This window comes from Anser cygnoides, chromosome 3, assembly GCF_040182565.1.
Source record: "Anser cygnoides isolate HZ-2024a breed goose chromosome 3, Taihu_goose_T2T_genome, whole genome shotgun sequence".
Classification (NCBI taxonomy): Eukaryota; Metazoa; Chordata; class Aves; order Anseriformes; family Anatidae; genus Anser; species Anser cygnoides.
The window spans coordinates 38,538,543-38,563,985 of NC_089875.1; the positions used below are offsets into that span (position 1 = coordinate 38,538,543).

At 43.2% G+C, this 25,443-nt stretch overlaps 1 protein-coding gene across 1 annotated transcript; it reads left to right on the forward strand.

Moving 5' to 3' along the window:
* The first annotated feature begins 11,654 nt into the window (after positions 1 to 11,654).
* HNRNPU (heterogeneous nuclear ribonucleoprotein U) lies at positions 11,655 to 25,209 on the forward strand. Its single transcript, XM_048079935.2, has 14 exons — positions 11,655 to 12,631; positions 13,219 to 13,330; positions 13,456 to 13,529; positions 15,830 to 15,969; positions 17,495 to 17,594; positions 18,638 to 18,750; positions 19,178 to 19,441; positions 19,667 to 19,786; positions 20,268 to 20,396; positions 20,768 to 20,936; positions 21,468 to 21,707; positions 22,173 to 22,375; positions 23,638 to 23,709; positions 24,084 to 25,209. The coding sequence occupies exons 1-14, from the start codon at positions 11,893 to 11,895 to the stop codon at positions 24,135 to 24,137; spliced, it is 2,529 nt and encodes an 842-aa protein (XP_047935892.1). The 5' UTR covers positions 11,655 to 11,892; the 3' UTR covers positions 24,138 to 25,209.
* The last annotated feature ends 234 nt before the right edge of the window (positions 25,210 to 25,443 follow it).

A 25,443-nucleotide genomic window follows, 5' to 3' on the forward strand; every position in this document is an offset into this window, starting at 1 on the left:
CCCAAAGACCAAACTCACTGCAGTGATTTGAGGTAACACTTGGTGACCTTACCTTCCTCTGCCAGCTGCCATCTCCCCCTCTGTAACAGCAGAACCAGATAGCAACGCGTGTGGATGCCTCGGGTGCATCTCCTTCTGCCTCCTTTCAACTCGCCCTGGCTGTTCAGCACAGCACAGCATATTTGATCCTTTAAATTGATAAACTAAGCTGTGACCCAGGGAATGATCACACGCCCTGTTTTGTCACTTCTCAAGCACTGCAGCTGCTGGGACAAGGTCTTGAACTACTGTAGCTACAATAGACAGAATCTGTCAGTTAAATTATTAAGTGTAGTTTCTCTGTTACCAGACCTCAGCTGTGACCCAGGATAAGTCTTTTGACACCCATTTTTCTAACACTAACACATGTAAGTGATTTTCCACCTGTAATTATTTACAGGATTAAGACCAAACCTCCAAAAGATTGTATTTTCTTACCTGAAAAGTGATATCATATATTTCAATTGCACGTAGGCTGAATAAGTAGCGTTAGTGTTGTATATTTTATAGTATCTTTAAGATAGCATTCATGCCTCTCTCTCTACCCTCTTTGCAAGTAGTACGTCTCTTTATAGATATAGTGTGGAACCTACGGGATGTGTGTTGAAGGTACATGATTGAAGAGAGAACTAAAATTCAGTATGAAAGAGGTGAGGCTGAGGTTAATTTGTAGCCACAGAAATAAGTAAAAGTGGAGCACTTAGCAAGAAGGGAGGTGTGTGGGAGGAATGTGGGATCTAGGGCAGATGGCATACCCAAGTGCCAAGCCTTTTGAAAAGGATCTCATTTTGTGTCCTCTGTGCCTCTGTAAAGATCCAAAGATGATCCTGAAAGCAGACACACCCCTGGCGCCCGCCCTGTGGTGGCACCACCACTTCTCCATTTTCCCACAGTGCAGTATTTGCGCACTAGTTCAGATTGCACAAAGACATAGACAAGGCCATGACGGCCAGGTCACAAGACACTAATGAGCCATCTTGTTCATCTCTAACCTGACACCGGCAAGTTTAACAAGGTCAAACAGCAAGGCGGTGCAGTAGGATGTCCTCCCTTTTGACTGGCGGTCAAATATACCCAGCCTTGGTCTCACTAGGAAGCCTGCATGGCTAGGCAGGTTATCTGTGAAACTTTCCAAAATGGCTACCAGAAATCTGACAGGATGCTCACAAACGGATCCGGTAGCCATGGAGATCCACATGATTCTTCTGATCTAAAATTTTAGAAGCCTGAGACTCTTGTTCTCCTAAACAATTCTAGCAGGCAAAATTTTCAGCACATTTTCAAAAGTCCAGTTTCCAGAGGTGACCGAAGAGACCTCCTCAAGTAAATATCACAGTCCCAGGCAGGACTATGAGAGGTTTTCTGTCTTTGTGGGATTACTTTGCTTCAGCCGTAGAAGGAAGGAGACGTTTTTTTAGAGCTCTGTTTTTAACACTTTCCGACTTATATTCATTGCCATAAAATATGAATGCATAAAGTTATCAGCCTAGAGCTATTGGCTTCCCTATAGATTTGAGAAACGAGAAACACAGAGGAGAATCTATGATTCCAGGCTTTGGAATAACTGAATACCCATCTCTTTTTTTCAGGAATTACAAAGGGGAAAAGAAAAAAAAAGGCAGCTCCATAAATTCACAGATCACTCAAAGCTCCAGGCCTGGCATTTGGATCTGCGTAAGACATGGCTGGTTATGAAAAAGCCACTGCCATCAGCAGCAACCCAATGGTTCTTGATTTTGGGAAGATGCCTTCTTTTAAGATTTTTAAGAATTCTTTTGTCCATCCTCCTAACAACATCCTTCAATAATCTGGTGGATTAAAGCCTGTAAGAGTTGATTTTATTTTAAGCATAAGGTTTCACAGATGAACCTGGCTTGTAAGACTGCTTTTTGTCAGCTCAGTGATCACAAATAATTGCATGGAATTAATCACTTCTATTGTCACTTGGAAATCAAGAATAAAAGTGCTAATATCTGGAAGCTGGAGAGAGAGCATATGTGTTATCTATTGAGAAAGACAGATAATATGTACTGGGAAGAGAAAAGATCTGTGAGGTAACTGTTAGAAGAAGAATTAGAATGAAACCTAAATGAGAGGATTTCAAAATAGAACAAAACAAAGAACAGAAGTGAGAAAATAGTCAAATTCTTGAAAACAGAAACATCAGAAAACAAAAGGATGAAAGAAAAACTGAATACAGATAATCAGATAGAAAAGTTGTATTTGTTAGCATGATATAAAAGGAGCTTTAAGTTTTCGTGAAAAAAAAAAAAAGAAAAAAAAAGGAAAAAAAAAGAAAAAAGAAAAGTGATCCAAAATGTCAGCAGACCTAAATGGCTAATCAAAAAATCCCAGTCTTGAGGCATATACTCAATCCCAGCCATGAGGCATATATATGTATGCTTAGCTTTACCTCACACAAGTAACACCAGTGAGTTCAGCAGTAAGCTAGCTCCACCAGTGTAAATCACACTTCTCCCTCTCTCCACCCCCAGTTTCAGCAAATGCAGCCACAGTAAAGACTAGAGAAAAAAAAAAAAAGACAAGAAGACAGAACTCAAATGCAATTTCCAATTCAGATAAAACATCAGACTGTTAAAATCACCAAAAGAAAATACTTTTTCTTTATATTTCAAATGTGGTTCCAAATATATCTGAAAGGTAGAATGGGGGAAGCTAATATACTGTTATCCGGTTTTAAATGTTTTTATTTTAAAATATAGGCTGTTAGTATTTTAAGACATCTTGGAGCCCTGCAACAAGCAACCTAATTGCTAATTGAAATACTGTGTTTCACAAAATTATTTTTCTTAATTTTAAGGACTTCTCTGATTTTTGTTATTTTCTAGAATAACAAAATCTCTTAACAGATTCCAGAAGTAGTGGTAATAAATTAGTGTAATAAACTTGACCAAAGAAGCAAAGTGAATTTTAGATTTCAACAAAACTGATTAAAATCCAGAATACACTCAGGAAGAGCACGTTGTTTACCACTGGTATTTATTCAGTGTTTTTTTGGACTTTCTTTCATTCAGATGTGCTCTCGACGTTACCGAAGAAGCACCCTGTAGTACCCCAGCACGAGGCTGCCAACAGCAGTTTCAGCCAGGCTCCTCTCCTCACTGCTCCACCAGCCCTCCTGCTTCAGCCCGTGCAGGGTGGGCTGCCTCACCACCTGGGCTTCATGCCCTTCCTCCCCACCCTCAGCCTGCAAGCCAGAGCCTCCCTGTAAAGCCGCAGCACTCCTCCCTCCCCACCTACCCAGCCAGTCCTCCCCTTTGGTGCCTCAGACTTTCTCCAACCTTGACTCAGAGGTGGCTTTGGCCTCCCAGGCGCCTGGCAGACTAGGCCCAACGTGCCTCCTGCTGTGGGTGACGAGCTTACACCAGCCCTTTGCTCCTGAAGGGTTTCAGCTAGCTGTCTCGCACAGGCAAGTGCTCTGTCCCCAGCTGCACCAGGACAAGTTTCCATTGTGGTGCCCGTCACATCGGCTTCCAGTTCCAACCCGGAGGACTCTTTGTGTAGGTGGATGTGCAGGGGAGGAGGAAGGCATGGCAGAAGGAGTAGTATTTTCAGTGTTACACAAGTTTCACCTCTGTGTATCCAAGTGGGCTTCTGTGGATGTTACCTGTTTACAGCAAAAAAAGGTGAAAAGGGAATGAAGACCCATGTCCATTCACTTCACTCTCTGGCTGTCAGTTTGGGATTTATCTGGGGTAGGGCTCTCCAAAGCAGCCCTTGTTCACTTGGAAGCGGGCCGAGATCTTCAACTCGTTTCAGGAGGGCTGCCACACACTGCGATCCACGGCCAGCATGCGCCAGGTGCAAGCCAGGCATTTCAACGTCCCAGCAAAGTGGAATTCTATAGAAGCGTGATAAACCTAAAGTATTTGAAGTATACGAAAGTATTTGAAATACAAATGGGGGAGGGAATATAGAGTAAGTTATAAACTAGTAGGGAAGAAATACATATTAAAAAAAAAAAAAAGGAAATGTGAAAGAACAAAAGGAAATATTACCAGAAACATCTCCTGGTAATAAAAGTTGTTCAAATAAACAATAAACCAAATCCCCTAAATCTGGTTTCTGATTTATTGCTGGTTGCTAAAGCATTGCATTAAGCACAAACTTGTAGTGTCCAGCCTAAGAACTTGAACTGGGATTGCTAGATCTAGTTACTATGAAGTTAAAAAAAACTGTTGGCTTTTGTGATGAGTCCAGATTCTCCCTAACATGACAGAGAAGAAACAGAGGATGAAGGAAAAAAGTTGGCTTTAAGCATTCATTTAAAGATTTGCCATCTGAACACTGGGCATTTGTATCATTTCAAGCTGATCAGTTATAACATTATTTTCTCCTGTAATAGCTTCAAGTCTTTAGTGTTTTGTTTTGTTACTTTTAATTGCCTTTTATGCATCAGTGCATTAGAATTTCAGAGTGCTGTCCACAGCTAAAGTATTTGAGCCTTTTCTAGGTGAAATACATTGGCAATGAAAAAATAATCTTCTAGATTCTTTGTGGACACTCAGTTTCTTCTCTGTTTCGAAGTTGCAAGAGCTATGCTTGGAGTGTATGTGTCTTTTTCTTGCCTTTTTAACGACACTTTTGGTTTTAAGTTTTTGAGTTTGTAAATGTTATGATAGACAAGCACGGTATTGTCACTTAGCAACGAGCTCTTATTTTATTACAGAAATACTGTCCTATATATGACAATAGGATTGCTAAGGCAGTTCCTTGTTATGACCAGCATGCTGTGCTCACCTCGCTTCTTATTTATTTGGTTTTATTTGTTTTAATGTTTGCTGTTGGTGATCTCTTACTTTGCTAGTAAGTGGAGAGGGAAGGAACAGGAGAAACAAGTGCAGATGCCTTATCTCATAGAGGAATTGCCAGGCGGTTCTTTTTTCTTTTGCATGAAAAGAGCTCATAAAATCCAGAATCTCATTTAGGCCCTGACCCCGTAATGAACTCATCAGAGTCACGGGGGCCCCGGGACATAGGAAAAGCCCTAAGATAAAGAGCCTAGGATTGTAAATACCGATAATCAGGGTGTTGCGTGAAACACATCGGCCTGATGTTATTTTAAAAACTACTTTGCTTTATGATTGGTATCAGAAAAATTTAACTGGAGAGTTTAGGAGTTCATTAACTATGGGATTAGCAACTTCACAGGACAAAGCTGCAGGAAAACTCTTTCTCGTGCCCTTCTCCCCGGCCCGTAGGCTGCTGTTTCTTTAAAGCAGCATGAGCTGATGGGAACCTGGCCGTGGGTTATAACACCTGCTGGAAGGGCTGCCTGCCTTCTGGCAGTGCGCTCCTAGCAGTGGCCCTAGACTATGGATGTGGAGCAGCAAGGTTAAGTGACAGTGCTTTTGTTCTGGCGGCTGTGGCGAAGTACGAGTGCTCTTTGGTCTGACAGAGGTAGTAGGGGGCTTGCTGAGGCTTCGGATGCTTTCCTAGGAGATTACCTGTAGCCATCTGGTAGCAGGCACTTTTGTTGTTTTGACGGAAGAGTTTCTGTTGCTGCTAGTCTGTCATATGAAATAATGCTGGTTTTCCTCATCCTAAAAATAAAGGCAGAGCAGGTTTGCTCCAGCAGAGTAGGTAAAGGAACAGTCTATGAAAAGTTGTCCTGATACAAAATGACTTTCTTTCCAAGTAGCATTCTTCAATGAGGTAAACTTAATTGGATAGAAAGTAATTTCCTTAAAAAACAAAACCAAAAAAGAAAAAAAAATCTCATTTCTTTATACTTTTTGACTTAGAGATGATATAGTATATAAACTCTTAAATTACATGCCACTAATGGTTGTGCTTTGCTTGCTAATACATAGTTAGGTATTTATGTAGCTTCCTGAGCCAATGCATGTATGGCTGAAGGAGAGAGGGCAGAAAAAAGAAGTCTCTGTTTTCTTTTTTTCACCAGTTATGCTGAATATTTTTTCCTATTCTTTTGTGCTGGCTTATTCTGGGCCTTAATGGAGGTGTAGCTAGGCTTTAGGATGCTGCTTCCAAAGGTAAGAGTGAGGAAGTGCACGACCAAGGCTGTGGGGGGAGGAAGCAATTTTGCACTTTCCATGTGTTTTTCTGATGCTTTTTACCTCAGCAGACCTTACTGTTTTGTAGCACCAGCCTTGTGCGACTGTCAGAGAAGTGCCTGGACAGGGAAAACTCCCTGGCATCTAGCTATTCTTTTTGTTTTTGTTTTCCCCACCCCAAACATACTGGGCATGTTTCCTATATAGGAATCAGTTCTGGGGAGAAGTTTGAGGGACTGCCTCTGTCTGCCTGTATGCCTTCTGAGGCTGTGGCACTTAAAGGGAAGAAACCAACAGCTTCAGGAAGAATAAAATTGAACTTTCTGTTGTTGGGATATGTAAATCAATTAATGTGCAGTGCTTCAGCCCTGTGGCAAGCCCACACTACAAAAATGGCCATCTTGAAAGCATGCTAGCAGGGATTAGTGAATATTCAAAAACAGTTTGCTTACTCAAAATTGCCTGTTGCAGATTTAACGTATGGGGTTCAACCATGGTAGTAACTTTTGTTAGCGTATAATATTTTTTAATCTTCAGGGTTTTCATGTTTAGGGTTTAGCAAGACCTTACCCAATCTGTGAAAAGAATTTTCTGACCTGGGTTTATGGGGGAAATAGGGTAGATGGCCTAATACCTCATGGTGCTCTGGTGCCACTGGTTCCCCTTTTTGTCCAAAGCATCAGAAGATGGGAAAAAGAAATGTGTATTCAAAGAGTGAAATTATGATAGAAGTGTAGAATGTAGTGTGTGTACTGTAGAGCAGGCAAAATGTAAGGGAGGGATGGAGGAAGGGAAGGAAAAATCAAGAAGATAGTCATTGGGACATTAAATGTGGCTTTTTTCCTGTTTAAAACATACATTTTAAAAGGTTGATCAACGAAGTTGCATTAGGCAAGAGCTGGTCTGTTGGCTGCCAGTTGAATTGCCCCACTTAGTTTGTGCCTGTGAGATCCTGTAGTTCTACGTAAATGTATCGACCATGTATTTCTTCAGGTATACGAGCAGGAAGGTACACTAGAGCTGACACTCTAAAGCCTGCTTTGGATCGTCTTAATAGTCCCTTGGAGAAAATTTTTGTTACTCTCTTGAAAGAGTTGTTTCACACTCTCAGGAAAATATTTGCAAGTTGATTCACAATGCTACTTCTTCTTTTACAGTCTGACCTCTATTCAGAGGGGTTTAGTTAATATAACTTTCTCAAGTTCATAGCCCTGCTCTAGTAAATGTCTATATATGGCAGGTATCTGATTTTTCTGACCTGAGTATTTGATGAATTAGATCATATGTAACACCTGATATGTCTGTGATCAGTAAGCTTCCGAATGACTCAGAATAAAGCCAAAATGATTCCTGTTCTTGATGTTGGAGGATACAGCCTTTTCTCCAAGGCCAGGCTTAGAAGCTGTGTGAGTATCTGAATGCTCTGAATTGAGAAACTATTCATCAGACTCCTGGTGTTTCGTTGTTTTCTCTTTTTTTTAACCAAGAGAAACTACTTCTTGAAAATGGGCAAAGGGGGATTTTTGTCTCTACAGGGTCACTGGGTTCTTGAACTTTGAAGGGTGACAGACATGGGCTGGGGTTAATTTGCGTGATGAAAATGCAGCTGCTTTAGTTAGTATGAAGTGTTCCTGCTGACACTGAAGGGGAGGGAGTGCTTCCTCGTTACTTGTGACAAACGTACCCTTATTCCTTGTTTCACATCACTACTTCTCTTCCATTTTCAACCTTTTTGCTTCTTGCTAACTGCTGCTTTAGGGGATGACTATGGAGAGCTAGCATATGTGGAAGGACTGCTGAGGGACTGAGGGTCAACTGGTGGTCCCAATGTAACTTTGATACCCTTTGTGCTGCTTGGTGGGATTGCTGAAGTACTACATCAACACACCGTCATCTAAATGTAGCATGCGAGAAACAAAATAATATTAGTATCTTAAAATGGAGTTGTATATTGAATACAACACACAACCACCTGGAGGCCCAATGGCAGGAAGGGGAGCACTGCGCAGAACTGTAATAGGAAAAAGACGCTACCAAGGAGTAACTGGCTAACCAAGCCAATGCCAGAAACCTGGATTTTGTCCCTTGAACTCTACTTGCAGAGCTCTACTTGTAATCAGGCACTAAACATCCTTAGGGCTGAGATAAGGATCTAGTTCTCATGCAGTTAATAGTCCTTATTATGGCAAATGGCCGCCTTGTTTCTGAGATGAATTGGACCTCACTGGGTATTAAAATATCATGAAGAGATTATAGATAGTACGAGGCAAGATCAGTCTAGTTCTGCAGCTTGATTCTGATGGTGAGCAGTAGTGCATGTCACAGGAAGAGGAGAACAGGGCAAGCGTCTAGTGATACTAGTCCAAAGCAGGCTCCCAGCCTCCTGGTAGTCCAATAGATTGGCTCTATTTATATAGATACGTAAGGGTTTTTTTGGCTGACAAATCATCAGAACTGATTTTTTGTCATGCAACCTTGCTTGTGACAAATTAGTACTTAAAAAATGTCTGAAAAGTTCTGACTAGCTTTAATAATGATTAATGAGGATTTCATGAGGAGAGATGAAAAGAGAGAAAGAAAAAGACTTGCTCCACATGCTCCCTGCTATCATAAAAGGCAGCAGAGTATTTCAGGAATTATATTCTCTTTAAAAGTAATGGTGTGTTGAATGTTGAACTCTGAAGGCGGTGTTAATTGAGGGTAGATAGGTTGAGGACATACAGAAAAGACCAGGAGTGTGTTGTAATGGTCAGAAGTAGGGTAAGGCATGAGAAGGTCAGACAAGGCCGTAAGAGAGCAAAACTGGGCAAAGAAAAATGTCTAGGTCCTCCTGCAATACTGAAGGCTGAAGAAAGGGCAATTTTAATGGAAGAATATTTGTGTTTGTCAGCATTGATGTTATATTTTTCATGTGGCCATCATTATCATACAGGTAGTATCTTTGCATGTTACAGCTGAAGTGTTTTCTTCTAGAACTTTCTTGTTTCAGAAGTCTACATTACCAAACACCGTTTTTTTGATATGGCTGGTATCTGCATAATGTAGGAAATGCTGGGTTAAAGGATTTACCCTCTGAAATGAGTGTACAACAATGAGGAGATTGTATCCTCTTAACTTTTTTCTTCCTTTAAAGTATGAATAGGGAAGAGGCAAACTCCTGAAACGTGGGACTCAAAGAGGGCAAGTGAAATACCTTACAGAGGTTTTCCCAGAGACAAATGTGTAAGAAATGTATTTAAAGAGCAAAAAGCCTTAACTTGCATTTTACACAAAGAAGCAGTTATAATACTACTCATCCATTTCAGTTTTGTATATATTTTATGTACTTAGCTTTATAAGAAGTGTTGTTCTTAGAACAATTAAATCACCTGGCATCTGAAAAATCAACTGTTATTTCTCACTTTTCTAACAATGGATAGCAACATACTGTAGTCAGAAAGCATGGTCCTGCTACACTTAATATCTGTTTGATAGTGTGCGGTTAGATAGTACCTTTACTATTATGGCATGAATTAATCTCCTTTAAAAAAAAAAGTTTGGCCTTCTTTGTGGTTTAATAAAGAGATAGCTTTAACATCTTCAAAAACAACAATAAAATCACTACTTTTCAGGCTGGTAGTGTTACATTTCTGGGGGAAAAAATATTATTCTTAGTTTATGTACTTGAACCTTCATATACAGGCTTGAATGCTTTAGGGTAAGTAAGTAAGCTCTCAATGTGCCTCAAAGCTGTTAGCTGTTTTGTTTCTCCATGGTAACGGGAGTATAAAGCAGTATGAGTGTGTTCCTGAAGTAGGCAGACGTGACATTGTTTAGGAATGGGATTACATTTGAGGATTCCAGCTCTAAGATGAGTCTGATTGAGGCCATTTTTTCCAACAGAGGTGCTGTGAATGTGTGCAGATGTGCTAATTTAAGGCATGATTCAGGGATCCAAAACTGGCTTAAAAGAATCTACCAATCTAGAAAGTTTGCTATGGTGAGGGGGATTATCGGCTTAGTTCAACGAAGCTCTTCTAGAAACATGGCTCAACATGTGATCTGTGCCAGATCAAGGTTTCAATGTAGGGCTCAGAGATTCAGATAAAATGTCATAAAGACTTAGTGTTGCATGTTCTGTGTAAAATTTTCACATTTATAAAACAAACACAGAGGTTGGACAGGCAGATGGCATCTAAATTAATGCAGTTTTCTGTAAGCTTTGGTTATAAGTCATCTTGCAATATTAACGAGATAAACCCTAGTTTTGTTCCCACCTTGGCAGAACAGCAGCATCAATAGTACCTCAGCAGACTGGTTTAGATAGCTCTTTTGTGAAGAAAGGTAATGATTTATATCTGTGCAGCTAGATTAACCTTCTGGTACTCGTGCACTCTTATCCTTTTCTTTCTCTACTTAGATGACTCTGACCTAGTAGATTGAGATAAAATCACCAGATTGCATTCACACTAAGGGAAAATTTATAATCTGGACATACTGCATGAGGGAACTCTTCCTGTCTCTGTTCCAGCAAGACTCTGCGTAGTGATGGGTTGAGCCAACCTTGCAAAGTGAGTCAGGTTTCCTCCAAAGGGATCCAGCCTGACTGAAGACAGAGCAGTGTGTGTGCGTGTGTTTAAAAGAGCACTTACCTTTAAACAGAGACTTCCTCGTCTCTCCTCCCTTCCTCTGGCTGCAGGTAAATATAATTTCTTCTGGTTCAGAAGGGCACGTGACCTGTACCAATACAAGGCAACTCCATACCTTCAGTAGGACTTCATACTTATCTTTTAGTTACTTGGCTTGCTTTTTTTTATTTATGTGAGTGAAAATTAGCTTTTTGTTCAGGTTCCCTACGGAAGCAGAATTGTTTCAGTGGTGCCTTTCTGTTCACCTCTAGTCCTCTGTAGCGTTTCTTTTCAAGTAACTTTTGGGTGAATTGGAGAAATTCAGCCACTGAACAACTTTGATCGGGCTGAGGAAAGGCCCAAAGTAGAGGGAAAGATGGGAAAAACCGAGGTGTTTGGCTGCAGTTGGTTATCTGATCAGCTCTGTGCTGAGCTGCCTAGCGCTCCGTGTGTGGTGGTGAGTTAACGCGCTGGAAGTACCTTTGTTAGCCCTGTGGCTCGCAGAGCAGCTTGGTGTCGTTACGATCTGATCTCTGCGTGCCTCGTGCTGCTGCAGCCCGCGAGGAGATGGCTGTACAGCTCTACTTCTGTCCTTACGTAACCGCCGGAACGAGGTTGGACCCGGGCGGCTGCTTCGAGGAGCAGCCCTCACTTTCAGCCCCCTTTCGCGGTGCCCTCTGTTCAGGCCAGGCCTGAGCGGGGTGCGAGCTACGAGGCGAGGAGCTGCCCCGCGCGTGGGGGCGGCCGAGAGCCCCGGGTTTAACCGGGGGCGGGGGGGGGGGCTGCCCGGGGGCCGCCGGCAGCGGCAGGGGGCTGTTTCGGCGGGGGGACGCGCGGCACAACATGGCGCGGTGCGCTCGGGCGGGTATTTACGGTAGGGGCGCGCGCGGGCGGCCGTTACGGTAGCGGGGGGGGGGAACGGGGGGGGGAGGAGGGCCGACGTGCGCGGGGGCGGGGCGGGCAGTGCTGCGTGCTCGGCCCCGCGAGGCGCGTCTCCCTCGCGAGCTCGGTGAAAGGATTTGGCGCCAGGCGGGTCCGCTCTGCAGCTGCCGCAGCCGCACGAAGCAGCCCAGCCGCGCCACCCACCCACCGCCGCCCGCCGCCGGGGCCTCGGCTCACAGCAGCTGCCGCCGCCGCCAGCCCGAGCCCGCCAGCCCGAGCCCAGAGCCGCCCGCGCGCCGCCCAGGGATCGAGCCGCCGCCGCCGCCATGAGCTGCTCGCCCGTGAACGTGAAGAAGCTGAAGGTGTCGGAGCTGAAGGAGGAGCTGAAAAAGCGGCGCCTCTCCGACAAGGGCCTCAAGGCCGACCTCATGGAGCGGCTCCAGGCCGCGCTGGACCAGGAGGAGGCCGGCGGGGGAGGCCCCGCCAGCAGCGCGGCCGAGCCTGGCAACGGCAGCATGGAGGGGGAGGCGGCCGAGAGCGGCGGGGGCGCCGCGCAGCTCCGCCAGGCGGGAGGCCCCGACCAGGCCGCGGCCTCCACGGCGGAGGACGACGACGAGGAAGGGCTGGAGGCGGCCGATGGCGACGCCATGGAGCTGGGCGAGGAGAACGGCGAGCGGGCGGGGGCCGGGGGCGGCCCGATGGAGGAGGAGGCGGGCGGCGAGGAGGAGGAAGAGGAGGAGGAGGAGGACGAGAACGGCGACGACCAGGGCTTCCAGGAGGGCGAGGACGAGCTGGCCGACGAGGAGGAGGCCGCGGCCGGCGACGCCAACGGGCACGGCGAGCAGCCGCCGCAGCCCCAGCAGCCGCAGCCCCAGCAGCAGCAGCAGCCCCCGCCGCTCCTCCAGCCGCGCGGCGCCGCCAAGGAACCCGCGGCCAAGAGCGCTGGCGGCGCCTCGGGCCCCCCAGCGGCGGCCTCGGCGGGCCCCGCCAAGCAGCAGCAGCAGCAGCAGAAGAAAGCGGAAGGCGGCGGCGGCGGCGGCCGCCCGGGGGCTCAGGGCGCCGGGGGTGAGTGAGCGGCGGGAGGGGGGTGGCGGCCGTTAACCCCCCTCCCTCACGGGGACGGGGGGGGGGCGGCTTCCGGGGCGCGCGAGGAGGGCGCGTGGTGCCCCCCCGCGGGGGGGGGGGGGGGGTCCTCGAGGGGCCGTTGGGGAGGGGGCGGAGCGTGGTGGGGGGAGGGGCGGCGGCGGGGCCGCTGGGGCGCGCTGTATTGTGCCGAGCGGCGCTCGGCGGCCTGACGTCACTTCCGGCCGGGGCGCCGCACGGGATGGCGTCGGGGAGGCCGGGTACAATGGGGGCGGGGGGGGAGGGAGGGGGGAGGAATCCCGGCCCCGCGCGGGGCTCGCGCCCTGCCCCCGCCCGCCGGGAGGAGGCGCGCGCGGGCACGATGGCGCCGCGGGGGGGGGAGGGGGGAGGGAGCGGCTCTCTGTGCGCGCGCCTGGCGCCGCGCCGCCGCGGGGGGGGGGGGGGCACCGCGGGCTGCTCCCACTGCCGTGCGCCTTCACGCGGCGCCCGGCCGCCGGAATCCCCGCCCGGGGCTTTGTCCCCGGTGAGAGCGGCCCTTTGTGTGGGTAACGGCGGCCCTTCCCCTACAGGAGATGCCAAGGCGGAGCAGAAACCGGGAGAGAAGAAGAGGGGCGTGAAGAGGCCGCGGGAGGACCATGGCCGCGGGTATTTCGAGTACATCGAGGAAAATAAGTACAGCAGGTAAATACGGCTTCGCTGCTGGGCACCATCTTGTGAGCAAGGAGTAACGTACGCGTACTTCTGACAGCACTGCCTTTCACGCTATGAAAATACCCCTCCCTTTAATCTTCCTTCTCTTTGTTCAGGGCCAAGTCCCCTCAGCCACCTGTTGAAGAAGAAGATGAGCATTTCGATGACACAGTAGTTTGTCTTGATACTTGTGAGTAACCATGCTTCCCTTCAGTCTGGAAAGATAAAAGTGTTAGGCTTTTAGTCTTAAAACTGCACTTCCTGAAATGCAGGGCAAATATGTTTGTTGACTTGTTTTGCCAACATCACCAAGTAACATAGAAGTGTTTTCCGTCCACTTTCAGCATCCAAAACAACAAAAGGATACATGGGTCTTTATAGTAACAGTAGTAAGTTGAGGTTTTTCCACGAAATCTGTGGCATCATACAGTTTCCTGAAGAAATCTTGACTGAAACACCAAGTTAGTCTATGAACTAAGTTGGCTGAGTGTACAGTGAGCATAGATGGCACTAGAAACAGCGTGAGGAACATTCTCTGGCACATGAAATATTCACTTCAAGAAGTGAAGGAACCAGTGATACATAGGGTAGTAAAATCTGTAGAGGAAGCTTCCCACACAGTTTGCTGAGGCCCTACTTACTTATCAGCGATAGATAAACACTTTTCTTCCTTCTGATAAATTTAACAAAATGACTTAGGCCTTCTGGAACAAAAAAGACCCATTTATGCAATCCGGGAGTTGGGGCTGGTGTGGAGGTGATGTGTTTAAACGAGGTGCCAGAGAGAATTGGTCCAGAGAACCCAGATTGACTAAAACATACCAATAAGAGGGTTTTAAGGCAATATATCACAATAGTAGCAACATTAACAGTCTGTGACCGGGATAAACGTTTGTATTCTTGAGGGTAAGTATAAGGACCTATAGAATTAAACTTAGGTAATGTGCTAACTCATTGGCTTCTTAAAATGCCATGAAAGGGAACCTCTAAGCTTTGATTTTATTTGGCATGGCATGTTTCCTAGTAGTCTCAGTTTTTTTCTTCCTGAGAAGTGCTTAGAAATGCAAGGATGCATTAGTTTACAGCCATCTATATTGCTGAATGTGCCAGCAATTTCAAGCTGATTATCTTCTAGCTGCTAACTTGGTGAGTAGCCATCTCTGTGGGAGTTCCTAGTTTTCCTAATAACTAACTAGTAGCTCCTTTTGATTATTAGATTATTATTCCTAGTAGGAAACTTTGTTACTGGACGAACTGTATTTTAAAAGTGTTGACAGGCTGTCTGGAGCGCAGGATCAACCACGTCTTCAAGACTGAATTGTGTAGCAGTTTGGCTCTCTTCTACTGGACCGTAACAATCCAGATATAAGAAGTTTAGTGCTCTTAAGTGCTTTTTTTCACCTGTCACGTAAGAAGGCTATTGCTTGAAATTCTGTTCTCATTTGTTCTCTAAAAGTAACCTACACAGATAGGTTCTTACTGTATATTACTATTGTTTGGTTTTCATGCAACAAATTAGTATTACAAAATACAGAAAAGTATTAATGAGAACACTTGAGTCACAAACACTGTAGCTGTAACCAGAGATGGCTTTATGCAAACAAAACAAGATCTCGTGCATGAGAATTACCAGTAATACCGGGAAGACTGCATTTTAGTGCATGTGCTCAGGCACCATGCAGATCTTGTGCTAGGGCAGAAGGTAGTCTCCGCTTCCTGATTTTACACCTTTCTTATAAATATCAAATAGGTTTGGAGTTAGTTCTGTGGATTCCTTGCTCTGGGGAATTCAAGTGCCATGTCCCGCACCTCATGTGACCGTTTTGCACTGTCATTTTGAAAGCTACTAGGACACCAGAAACTTGACAGTGCTGCAGCTTTGAAGATAGCCATACAACAAAGGTTCTGTGTAAGGTTCCTAGGATTCTCTTAGAATGATGAGTGAATTCACGCTGCAGATGACATTTCTTGAGTGAAACGTTCTGTTACCATATTCTGCATGCTTAACCTATTGGCACTTAACTGACTTGATTTTAATTGACTTAATCTAATTGGACTTGCTAAAGGACTGTATTCGCTGAAGATGGTACTACTTTCAATACTTAAAATTCTTGCGTTTGTACTTACCTACATAGCTGCCTTTAGGTTTGGGCATGAGGGATAAGACTTCACAAAACGGTGCCTATCAAATAACTTGAGGAGCAAAGACAAAACAGTGGGAATTTGGTGATAGAGCATGGTGGTACCTTGAAAATCAAATTTGTTGTTAGTTAGGTTTCCCCGGGGTTTTGGCTGAACTTCAGACTGCAGCTTTAGGCGTGTATTCATTTCCTTTCCTGAAAGATGGTGAATAGTTGCCAGATGCCAGCGATTTGTCTTAAAATGAGTGGAGGTTTCTACTTGTGAAAGCTGAAATCCCCTTTAATGCATAAAACTGGAGAGTTCTGCTTTATTTTTATTAATAAAGTAAACAATGATTTTTGTTAACAGATAACTGTGACCTGCATTTTAAAATCTCAAGAGACCGGTTTAGTGCTTCCTCACTGACCATGGAAAGCTTTGCTTTCCTTTGGGCTGGTGGGAGAGCCTCCTATGGAGTTTCTAAAGGCAAAGTCTGCTTTGAGATGAAGGTGAGTTGGACTGATGTTTTGTGGGAGACTGTTTTAAGTAATTAAATATAATAATACTGCCCATGCTTGCCATTCTTTCAGTCCTCTTTTTACTTAATGGCAATTAATTCAGGTGAAGGGAGCTTAAGAGCTTTCTGAAATCATTCTGTCATGAGCCTGTGAAATGGTTCTCAATAGAAGATGACTTAATTTGCAAACTGCTTCCTCTTTTGAAGGACTTCCTTAAAAAAAAAAAGTTGCTTGACCTGAACGTGTAACTTCTGGTTTTAGTTTTGAACCAAGAATTTTACTTTGCACCTTATGCATCAGAACTTAAAGACTTAAGACACAAGTCAGAAGTTTGCTTATGTTTTCTGAAGATTACAGAAAACTTGGATTTAACAAAAAAAAAAAAACCTACAAACCACCACTTACACCAGGAAGTTGGTTAGATGACCTCCAGAGGTTCCTTCCAACCCGAATGATTCTGGGTTGTGTACACAATGAATGTGAGTATTTAGCTGGGCATTTCAGTTTTGAGAGCAAGAGTTCCCTTCAAGGGTAAGAACGGAAAAAAGAATGGAAAAGCTTCTGGCCTTACAATAGACAGATTGCTCCAACATGGTAAGGGAAGAAAAGCGGGATGCACAAACCTTGATTTGGGGTTTTAGTGATGTTAAAGCCTCGCTTGCGTATGCTGTGTGTACACACGCTTACTCTGTTCTCTTCCTCCAGTACTGGCAAATCTAACTGCTACCATGAGGACTGGGTAGCGATCCCATTCTCTGCGCTATCGCATTGAGTGATTTCTGTGCCTGTTGGTGCTTATAACTTTGGAAGGACACTGAAGTGTAACTGATGTCACTGTGTATTGCCCTGTTCACTTCTAAATCAGCTTGGTTAAGGTTTCGCCTTGGTTACCTGGCTCAAATACTTGTGGAAACTGGTGGGATAGTAGGCAGTTTTTCCACTCAATTTGGTGAAATTTATTTAAAAAAAATAAAAATAGCTGGTTGCCAGTAGATTGTGGTGCCTTTGGGTGGGAGTTTTGATTTTAGTTACGTTGTTTGGAAGCTGGCAACTTGCCCAACAGCTCTGTTTACTGTGGAAAGGGATGAGTGCAATATTTTTCCATATCTGTCTAGAAAACTGTTTTCATCTAATACCACACTGTATTGGCAAAGTAATTTACTGTTAATCCCGAAGTTCTGGCCTTTTTTTCTTTTACATTACATACAGAAATTTTTGTAGACTGCAATTTTAATACAGTGTCAAGGATTGAGGTTTTTGGCCGCTAAGAGGGACTGCTATGAGTAAGATCTCTGAAGGTGTCTGTTATCTTGCATCTCCATCAGGCGAGAGATGGGAGTGTTGAGCAATTGGTTTGTGTTTTCACAGACTTAGGCATATCTTACATTTTTGTAGATGTTTATTCAGACTAGGCCAAGATTTAACCAAAGTATAAAACTTTTGGATGTTAGCATTGTTTCCATTTTGTTGGTGTTTTTAAAAAGTACTGCATAACTTTTTTAATGAATTAAAATAGGTTACAGAAAAGATTCCTGTTAAACACCTGTATACAAAAGACATTGACATACATGAAGTGCGAGTTGGCTGGTCACTGAACACAAGTGGAATGTTGCTGGGTAAGACTTAAGCATTTGGTTACTTCTCTGTATTGTGTATGTGGTTGTAGTCTTTTTTTCTTAACGGGATAGGAAAAGCTTAGTGACTTTAATCCATGTATTCTGAAAAGTGGTCTCAGTTTGAATCGTTCTGAGTGTTGTGGGAGAAAGTTTATTACCAGGACCAAGCAAGGTTAAGTATTCAAGCTTATATAGGAGGATATGATTTGAGTTAATTCTTTCAGGGGTCAGGTGTGGGTTGTGGAGAACGTTACTGGAGACCTGACAAGGTTAAGCATCTCCTCTCACGTAATGTCATAAATACGAAGATGATTTTTTGCTTTTTTAAAAAAATGTATAAAGCTACATGATTACATTATTCTTTTGGAGTGAGGGAAGAATTCTCACTTCTAAAAGTAGCTAGAACAACGAACAACAACTTAATTAGATAAATGGGAACAGATAATTATGGTATTTTAACTAATACCTGCTGCTGAGATATGTCTGTGGGAAGTGCATATGAGTAGGGATATTCTCATAGCAGCAGCAGCTTTCTAGTTACTAAAGTACTTAAGTTCCACCTGAGTTCTTGTGTTTGACATTTGCTGTTAGCTTGTTCCTTGCAGCTTCATCCTCAGCTGTCCCATAGGCTGAATGTCTGCTAAACTCCCTTTAAAATGGGGAGGGGTAAGTGCTACTGGAGACTTAATTCAGAAAGCCTTTGTGACCAGCTGCATTACAGGTATACTGGTGCATAAACAGGTCTTCAGAGTTTAAAAATACTTAACTCTTGTCTTTAGTGTTTCAACTTCATGTCAACATGAATGAGGAACCAGTAGCATAATGCTCTGAAGACAAGGGTGGGGGAAATGCTGCTGTTCAATCTTAAATTGAGAGTGTTGAGTACTTAAATGCAAGAACGAGCCGTAGCTCTTCTGGGGGGTCATAGCTTGTTTTAGCATCAATTAAAAACATCCTGGAAAACAGTTCATTTAAGTAGCTGTAAAATGACTGCATTTCTAGATAAAAATGCATGTTAAAATTAGTTTACATTTCTTCTTCAGGTGAAGAAGAATTTTCTTACGGATATTCTCTAAAAGGAATAAAGACATGCAATTGTGAGACTGAAGACTTTGGTGAGAAGTTTGATGAAAATGATGTGATTGGATGTTTTGCTGTAAGTTTTCTCTTAAATTTTCTCTTGAGGAAAAACATCCTTGCATTTTCAGGCTGCTTTGTGGGAAGCAGTAAATGAAATCACCAAAAACTTGGAGCAAGACAAGCTGCTTAACATACAGGGAGGAGGTGGAAATAGCATGTATAGCCAACAGTTGCTGCTCTCAACTTTTTTCATATTCACAGGCAATGTCTTTCTAAGGCTTTAAATACTCAGATGTTAAGATCATTTTAAGAGGAAATGGTTAATATAAGAGACTGTGATCAATTTGATCAATTTAAGAGAGAAAGCCTTTAAGGATTTACTTCATGATATGAGTGGTTATACAAGTCAAGTGAATGCAACTAGTATAGTGAAATGGCTAATGTGGCTTTTACAACACAAGATAGGTGTCTTTGTGCAAACTAATGCTTTGTCTGCAAAACAGAACTTTGATGGTGATGAAGTGGAACTCTCATACTCCAAGAACGGACAAGAGCTCGGCGTCGCATTCAAAATCAGTAAGGAAGCTCTTGATGGGCGCCCACTGTTCCCACATGTTCTCTGCCATAACTGTGCGGTTGAGTTCAACTTTGGTCAGAAGGAGGAACCTTACTTTCCTGTACCTGAAGAGTACACCTTCATCCAGAAGGTCCCCCTGGAGGACAGGGTCCGAGGACCAAAGGGGCCTGAGCAAAAGAAAGATTGTGAGGTAAGTTTCTTATTTGATCTCAAAGTTGTTGAGGCAGAGATGAACAGAAGTGGTGGAGTTTAAATATACTATAATAGAAATTTTCCCTTTTGGCTTGGAGACTTCAATACTTGGTGTATCCCATGATTCTTTTCCCCGTACTCAATTTCCATTATACTTGCTAGTCTTAGTTGCGTATTAAAGATCTGTGAACTAGTATCTCAAATATAGAACCTGTCGTAATAGGTGGTGATGATGATTGGCTTGCCTGGAGCTGGCAAGACTACATGGGTTACTAAACATGCAGCAGCAAATCCTGGGAAATACAACATTCTTGGGACAAATACTATTATGGACAAAATGATGGTAAGTGATAATACAGCCTTTTGCATTTTGGTATGTTAAAGGGTTGTTGTGAATCCAAGGTCTTTGGCTGCCACGGGATTCTCTTGGATCTAAGAAATTAAAGAAGCAGATGTTTGTGACTGCTAGTGACCACTATGTCTCCTGTCTTGCTGAGCTACTTCTCAGCAGGATTCTGAAGTTTTTTTATTGTTGTTGTACTGTATAAGAAGTTCAAGTATTTCCATTTATTTGTCATGGTCCTCAGAATATGCAGCTTTTTGAAGGTGATGAGCATACCTTAGATTCAGCTGCATTGATTCACCTAGATTCTTCGTTTATAAAGCTGTACAGCTTGTAAAGGCTTTGGGAATTTCAGTTACGAGTTTGTAGCTGTGGCCTTAATAACCTTTGAGGCCAGATGAGAAGAGCACTGAGTAAAACAAAATTTGAACCATGCATGTAAGGACTACTTCTAAGGACTAACTCTGGGAAATCTCTATAGGTTGCAGGTTTTAAGCGTCAGATGGCAGACACCGGAAAACTTAACACACTGTTGCAGAGAGCTCCACAGTGTCTTGGAAAGTTCATTGAGATTGCAGCTCGTAAGAAGCGGAATTTCATTTTGGATCAGGTAGAAGCTTCAGTAAAAAATTGTTCTGGAATTTTGTTATAGACTCTAGCGTAGTAATTAAATGGGATTAAAGTTATGTTGTAATAGCAGTTGTTGCACTTAACTGACGTAATAGTGGTTCCGGGGGCACAAAGTTGAGATACTGCTACAAATGCTTGTCTGAACTTCTCTGGATTTATGGGATGTGGGAGGCATAGTGTTGTAACACTTGGATATGAGCTCGTAACTTTGCATTATGCAGCATCTTTATGTCCAGTTATATGTAAACTTCATTGCAAGCTCTTGTAGAAGTGAAGTCTATACACCATAAGTTGACTTCCTTAACTCTTACAATGACAGCTACGTGTAGTAAGTTACTGCATTTTTTTCAGACAAATGTGTCTGCAGCTGCGCAGAGGAGAAAAATGTGCCTGTTTGCAGGCTTCCAGCGCAAAGCAGTTGTTGTTTGCCCAAAAGATGAAGACTACAAGCAAAGAACACAAAAGAAGGCAGAGGTGGAGGGAAAAGATCTTCCAGAGCATGCAGTTCTCAAAATGAAAGGCATGGAACATAATCCTATACTGTGTTTTAGGATGCTGAGTATCTGCTTAAAGGATTAAGTAAACCTGAAATCTAAAAATTCACGTTATCTTAAACAGTTGTACTTAAACAAAACTGGAAGACTACTGTAACTTGTAGGACAACACTATATTGTGTTCCCTCTGCTGCAGTCCTTAACACTACTCATTTATGCTGATATGCTTCATGCAGATGCACAAAGCTGTCTTGGCATAAAGTGCCCTATTTAAGTGACATTTGGCAGAAACTGGTGTTCTGAGTGGAGGCTTATAAAAGAAAAAAAAAGATATAGGCAGAATGCTTTCAAGGTTTGGAACAGTACTGGCAACTCCATGGAGACCCGTTTATTTCTTTTGTCACTCTTACATATCTAAAATGGTCAAATTACTTAATCTTGTCCCTATGCTGAGGGAATGCAGGGGGTGGGAGGCAGAATGGGAGAAAGGTGGTTAAATACAGATTGAATTGTAGCTGAATGGAGATGCTGAATACTCAGTGTTTTTGCAATTATAGGGAACTTCACACTGCCAGAGGTAGCAGAATGTTTTGATGAAATAATCTATGTAGAGTTGCAAAAAGAAGAAGCTCAGAAGCTCTTGGAACAATATAAAGAAGAAAGTAAGAAATCTCTTCCGCCAGAAAAGAAACAGAACACTGGCTCAAAGAAAAACAAGAAGAGCAATAAAAATCAGTTTAATAGAGGTCAGAGGGGACGTGGAGGATTCAACATGCGTGGCAACTTCAGAGGAGGAGGTGAGCCTAGAAATAAGCCTGTAAATTCTGGAGACTGTACCTGCTGTGCAAAAAAAACTATTGTGTAGTACTTCATTTGCACTTACTGTGTGGCGGTAAGCTTGATTTCAACTCCAGGAAGTTTTTAATACCCTGACATTTAGTGCAAAGTTAATTTTACAACTTCATCCAGGAGTTTGATGATGATCCTCACTTTTAATGCTATTCATGTGGTTTGAGACACAATGTCCAAGTCCCTGTTGTGGGTTTGTTGTTTGCTCGTGCATGAGGCGCTATTAGAGGGGTTTCATATGCTTATATTTCTTTACTATGACCAAGTGACCTGAAATCTTTGCACTGAAATCTTTGTTCTGAACTTGGCTACGTATTTCTGTAACATCATTGTGCTCTTATTTTGAACAATCTTCCTATAAGAAGTACTGAAGACCTAACAGTGACTTGATTTGAGTGCCTTTCTCCCTGCAGTCCCTGGCAATCGTGGTGGATACAACCGGAGGGGAGGCAACATGCCTCAGCGAGGTGGCGGAGGCGGTGGCGGCGGCGGTGGCAGCAGCGGCGCAATTGGCTACCCGTATCCTCGTGGCCCTGTCTTTCCAAGCAGAGGTGGCTACTCAAACAGAGGGAACTATAACAGAGGTGGAATGCCCAACAGGGGAAACTACAACCAGGTAATGCTTTGGGGAGGGCTTAACAGTCGCTGGGCAGTGTTGTGGACAGCGCTGTGTGAAAGGCTTGGTAGCTGTGAATTGCGGCAGACTTAGTTGTTGTGGTACACTAATTCCACAGTAAGAGGTCTAGCTTCTAGTTTTGTGCACATGCCTAGAGCTCTAAACATTTGTCTTAAACTCGAACACTGATGCAGCAGTTTCCTGGTAAGACTACCTCAGTTCTGTTAAGCTGAACGTTTTTAGGCTTGGGTTCCATTTAGCAGTTCCTGGTTCTGGGTGCTCGACAGGTAAGAGTTGCCTCTTGCAATTGATGTAGGATGCAAACGCTCAGGTCTGGTTTAGTTCTGCACCTTCAGCTGAGCTGGAACTGGGCACTGCTTGTTCTGCTACGCAAGGCATGCAAATGCCTATGTGAGAAAGAATAGGTAAAAAAAAAAAAAAAGGTATTTCTGTAACTTTACCAAGTTTCATGCACAATGTATATTTTATTGTTGCCTCTTCCCTCCCCTGCAAGTCCCCACCTGACCCCCAATAGCAATAACCGTTGTTTGGCCCTAGGGTCAAAGGTGTATCTTCAAGTTGAAAGTAAAGCAAGGAGCATTTAGAGCTTTCTGGAAATAGCCTTGGAGAGAGTCTGCTTTGGTGTCTGATGTCAAACACCTATTACGGACGTGCCTGCTTCAGTCTTAACTGATGGAATATTAGTGGAAGTACTTGAAAACATAATTTTGATTACTGAAGAGCCAGCAGATGGAGCCCAAGCTAGTAAACATAGATTAGGTTTGTCTGATGCTGACAAACAGGGGAAATACTGTGTTTTATCTAAAGTTTTGTGGACGAACTATTTTCAGTTGCATGACCCGTATCCTTTTGTCTGATCAGATAACATCCTTGTAACAACTACAGCCTTTCCTAACTAAAAATAGGCAAGCTCTAGTATTTTTAGTTGTCCTGGTGCAGTTTAGCAGCTGGAAATAGGGTGAGTCAAAACTGGATTAGCCAGCTTTCCAGACCACTGGGAACAATAGTTTGAGCTGACTTATTAGTTTTGGTGGTTTTGCCCCATGTTTTAAAAAGCAGTTGCTTGGAGGGGGCTTTTGGCATTGTTTTTGTTCTAATTCTTCAGCCTAGACCTGATTGCTTGTGTTTGGAAGATGACGTATGGTACGTGATCTTCTGGTGTCAATAGAAAGACTTGGTAGTGGTGTATTTCTGAAAAATATGCACAGATACAGTAGTTCAAAACTGTTGTCCTCTTTCAGAACTTCAGAGGAAGGGGAAATAATCGTGGCTACAAAAACCAATCTCAGGGCTACAACCAGTGGCAGCAGGGTGTAAGTAATAACAACTAAACTTGTTCCTTTTCACTGATTGTTAACTTGAGTGTTTGAAAATGCTGGCTGAAATAATTAGAAGTAGATGTGTAATCAGAACTGGATAGCATAATCTTCTAATGCCAGGTAATATTGCTATAAATAGTTTTCTCTGCAAAGCTTAATCTGTCTTGACGTATCAAATATCAGCCGTGGCTTATTGGTCCTAATGGTATGAAATATTTGGCTTCATGTTGCTACTGTGAACTTAACTGTCTTCAGTTCTTTAGGAATTTGCTGCTGTTTGAGAGGACTTGAATCAGGAGAAGTGCATGTTTGTTAAAGGTGTTTCTTCTGTAAGATGTTAAAATTAACTATCTGTCCATTTATTGCAGCAATTCTGGGGTCAGAAGCCATGGAGTCAGCATTATCACCAAGGATACTATTGAATACCCAAATAAATGAACTGATACATATTTCTCCAAAACCTTCACAAGAAGTCGACTGTTTTCTTTAGTAGGCTAACTTTTTAAACATTCCACAAGAGGAAGTGCCTGCGGGTTCCTTTTTTAGAAGCTTTGTGGGTTGATTTTTTTTCTTTTCTTTTTTTGTACATTTTTAATTGCAGTTTTAAAGTGATTCGTAAGAGAACCTCAGCATTGTGCACGATAAGAGAATGTGTCAGTATTTCAGGGTTCTACATTTTATCTGTAAAATGTGACTTTTTTTTTACCACAACAAAAGTAAAACGTTGCTTTGTACCTGGTGTCTTTTTATTAAAGAATTTTCTCCTTTTTCCCCATTCCCCGATTTCTAAGAAACAGTCGTGAGTCATGTCACAATACGATCGAAATGTTAGCAACCAGATTCGTGTGGAGGCTCCTGAGTAGCCCTCACGAATGCCATGAGATACTGTAAAGCTCCGTATTACACTCCATCTTCTCTATAAAGCTTCAGGGTGGGGAGGGGAGGAGGGGGAGGTAAAAGTTTCTGGCAATAACTAGGACTTCTTTTGTAACATTTGGAGCTCAATAAGATGTTGGGGGCAAAGAGGAAACCTGGAGCTAAATAGGGAAGGTGGAGTGTATGTAGAAGCTCTTTAAAGTTGTAAAACTTTGGTTGCATTACTTGTGGAGGCTCAAACTTGTGAAGGTACACCACCATAATTTCTTTTCCATTTGTTCTGCATTTTGATTCTGAAAAGAAGCTGGCTTTGCCCATTTCTTATTAAACAAAACTTGTTGTAAATCCAGTTGTCTAATGGGATCTATATGAAGTTAGCTGTGTGTCTGTATAACTTTCCCCACAAAATACTGTATACCTAGTGTGCTTGTAGTAGTTACTCCACCATTTTGTAAGCTAATGAAACTGTGAGTCACCCATTTTATATCTAATTTTTAATCATGTCAATTCTCAAATGGGTGTATCTCCGTAGCCTGCTGATTCCTTTTTCTCTTTAAAGAAAGTGGGTGGAGAAATTTAACTCTAGACGTTTGTTTGCAATAAAATAAATTCATTTTACTCTTGTTTTGGGATTGTCGCCATCAAGGTCTAAAATCCCTTTAAGGCTATAAAGAGGAAGAGAATGTATGGAAGTGCTGATGTTGGACAGTTCTAAACTCATTACTGTGTACATGCTGAAATAACTTGTGTTTCTTTACAACTCTAAACTGGTGGTTGCTCTGTTAGAGATGTATCACATGTATAATCTCACAATTTAACATGGTTATGTGTGTAGGGCAAAAGTCTTTTGAG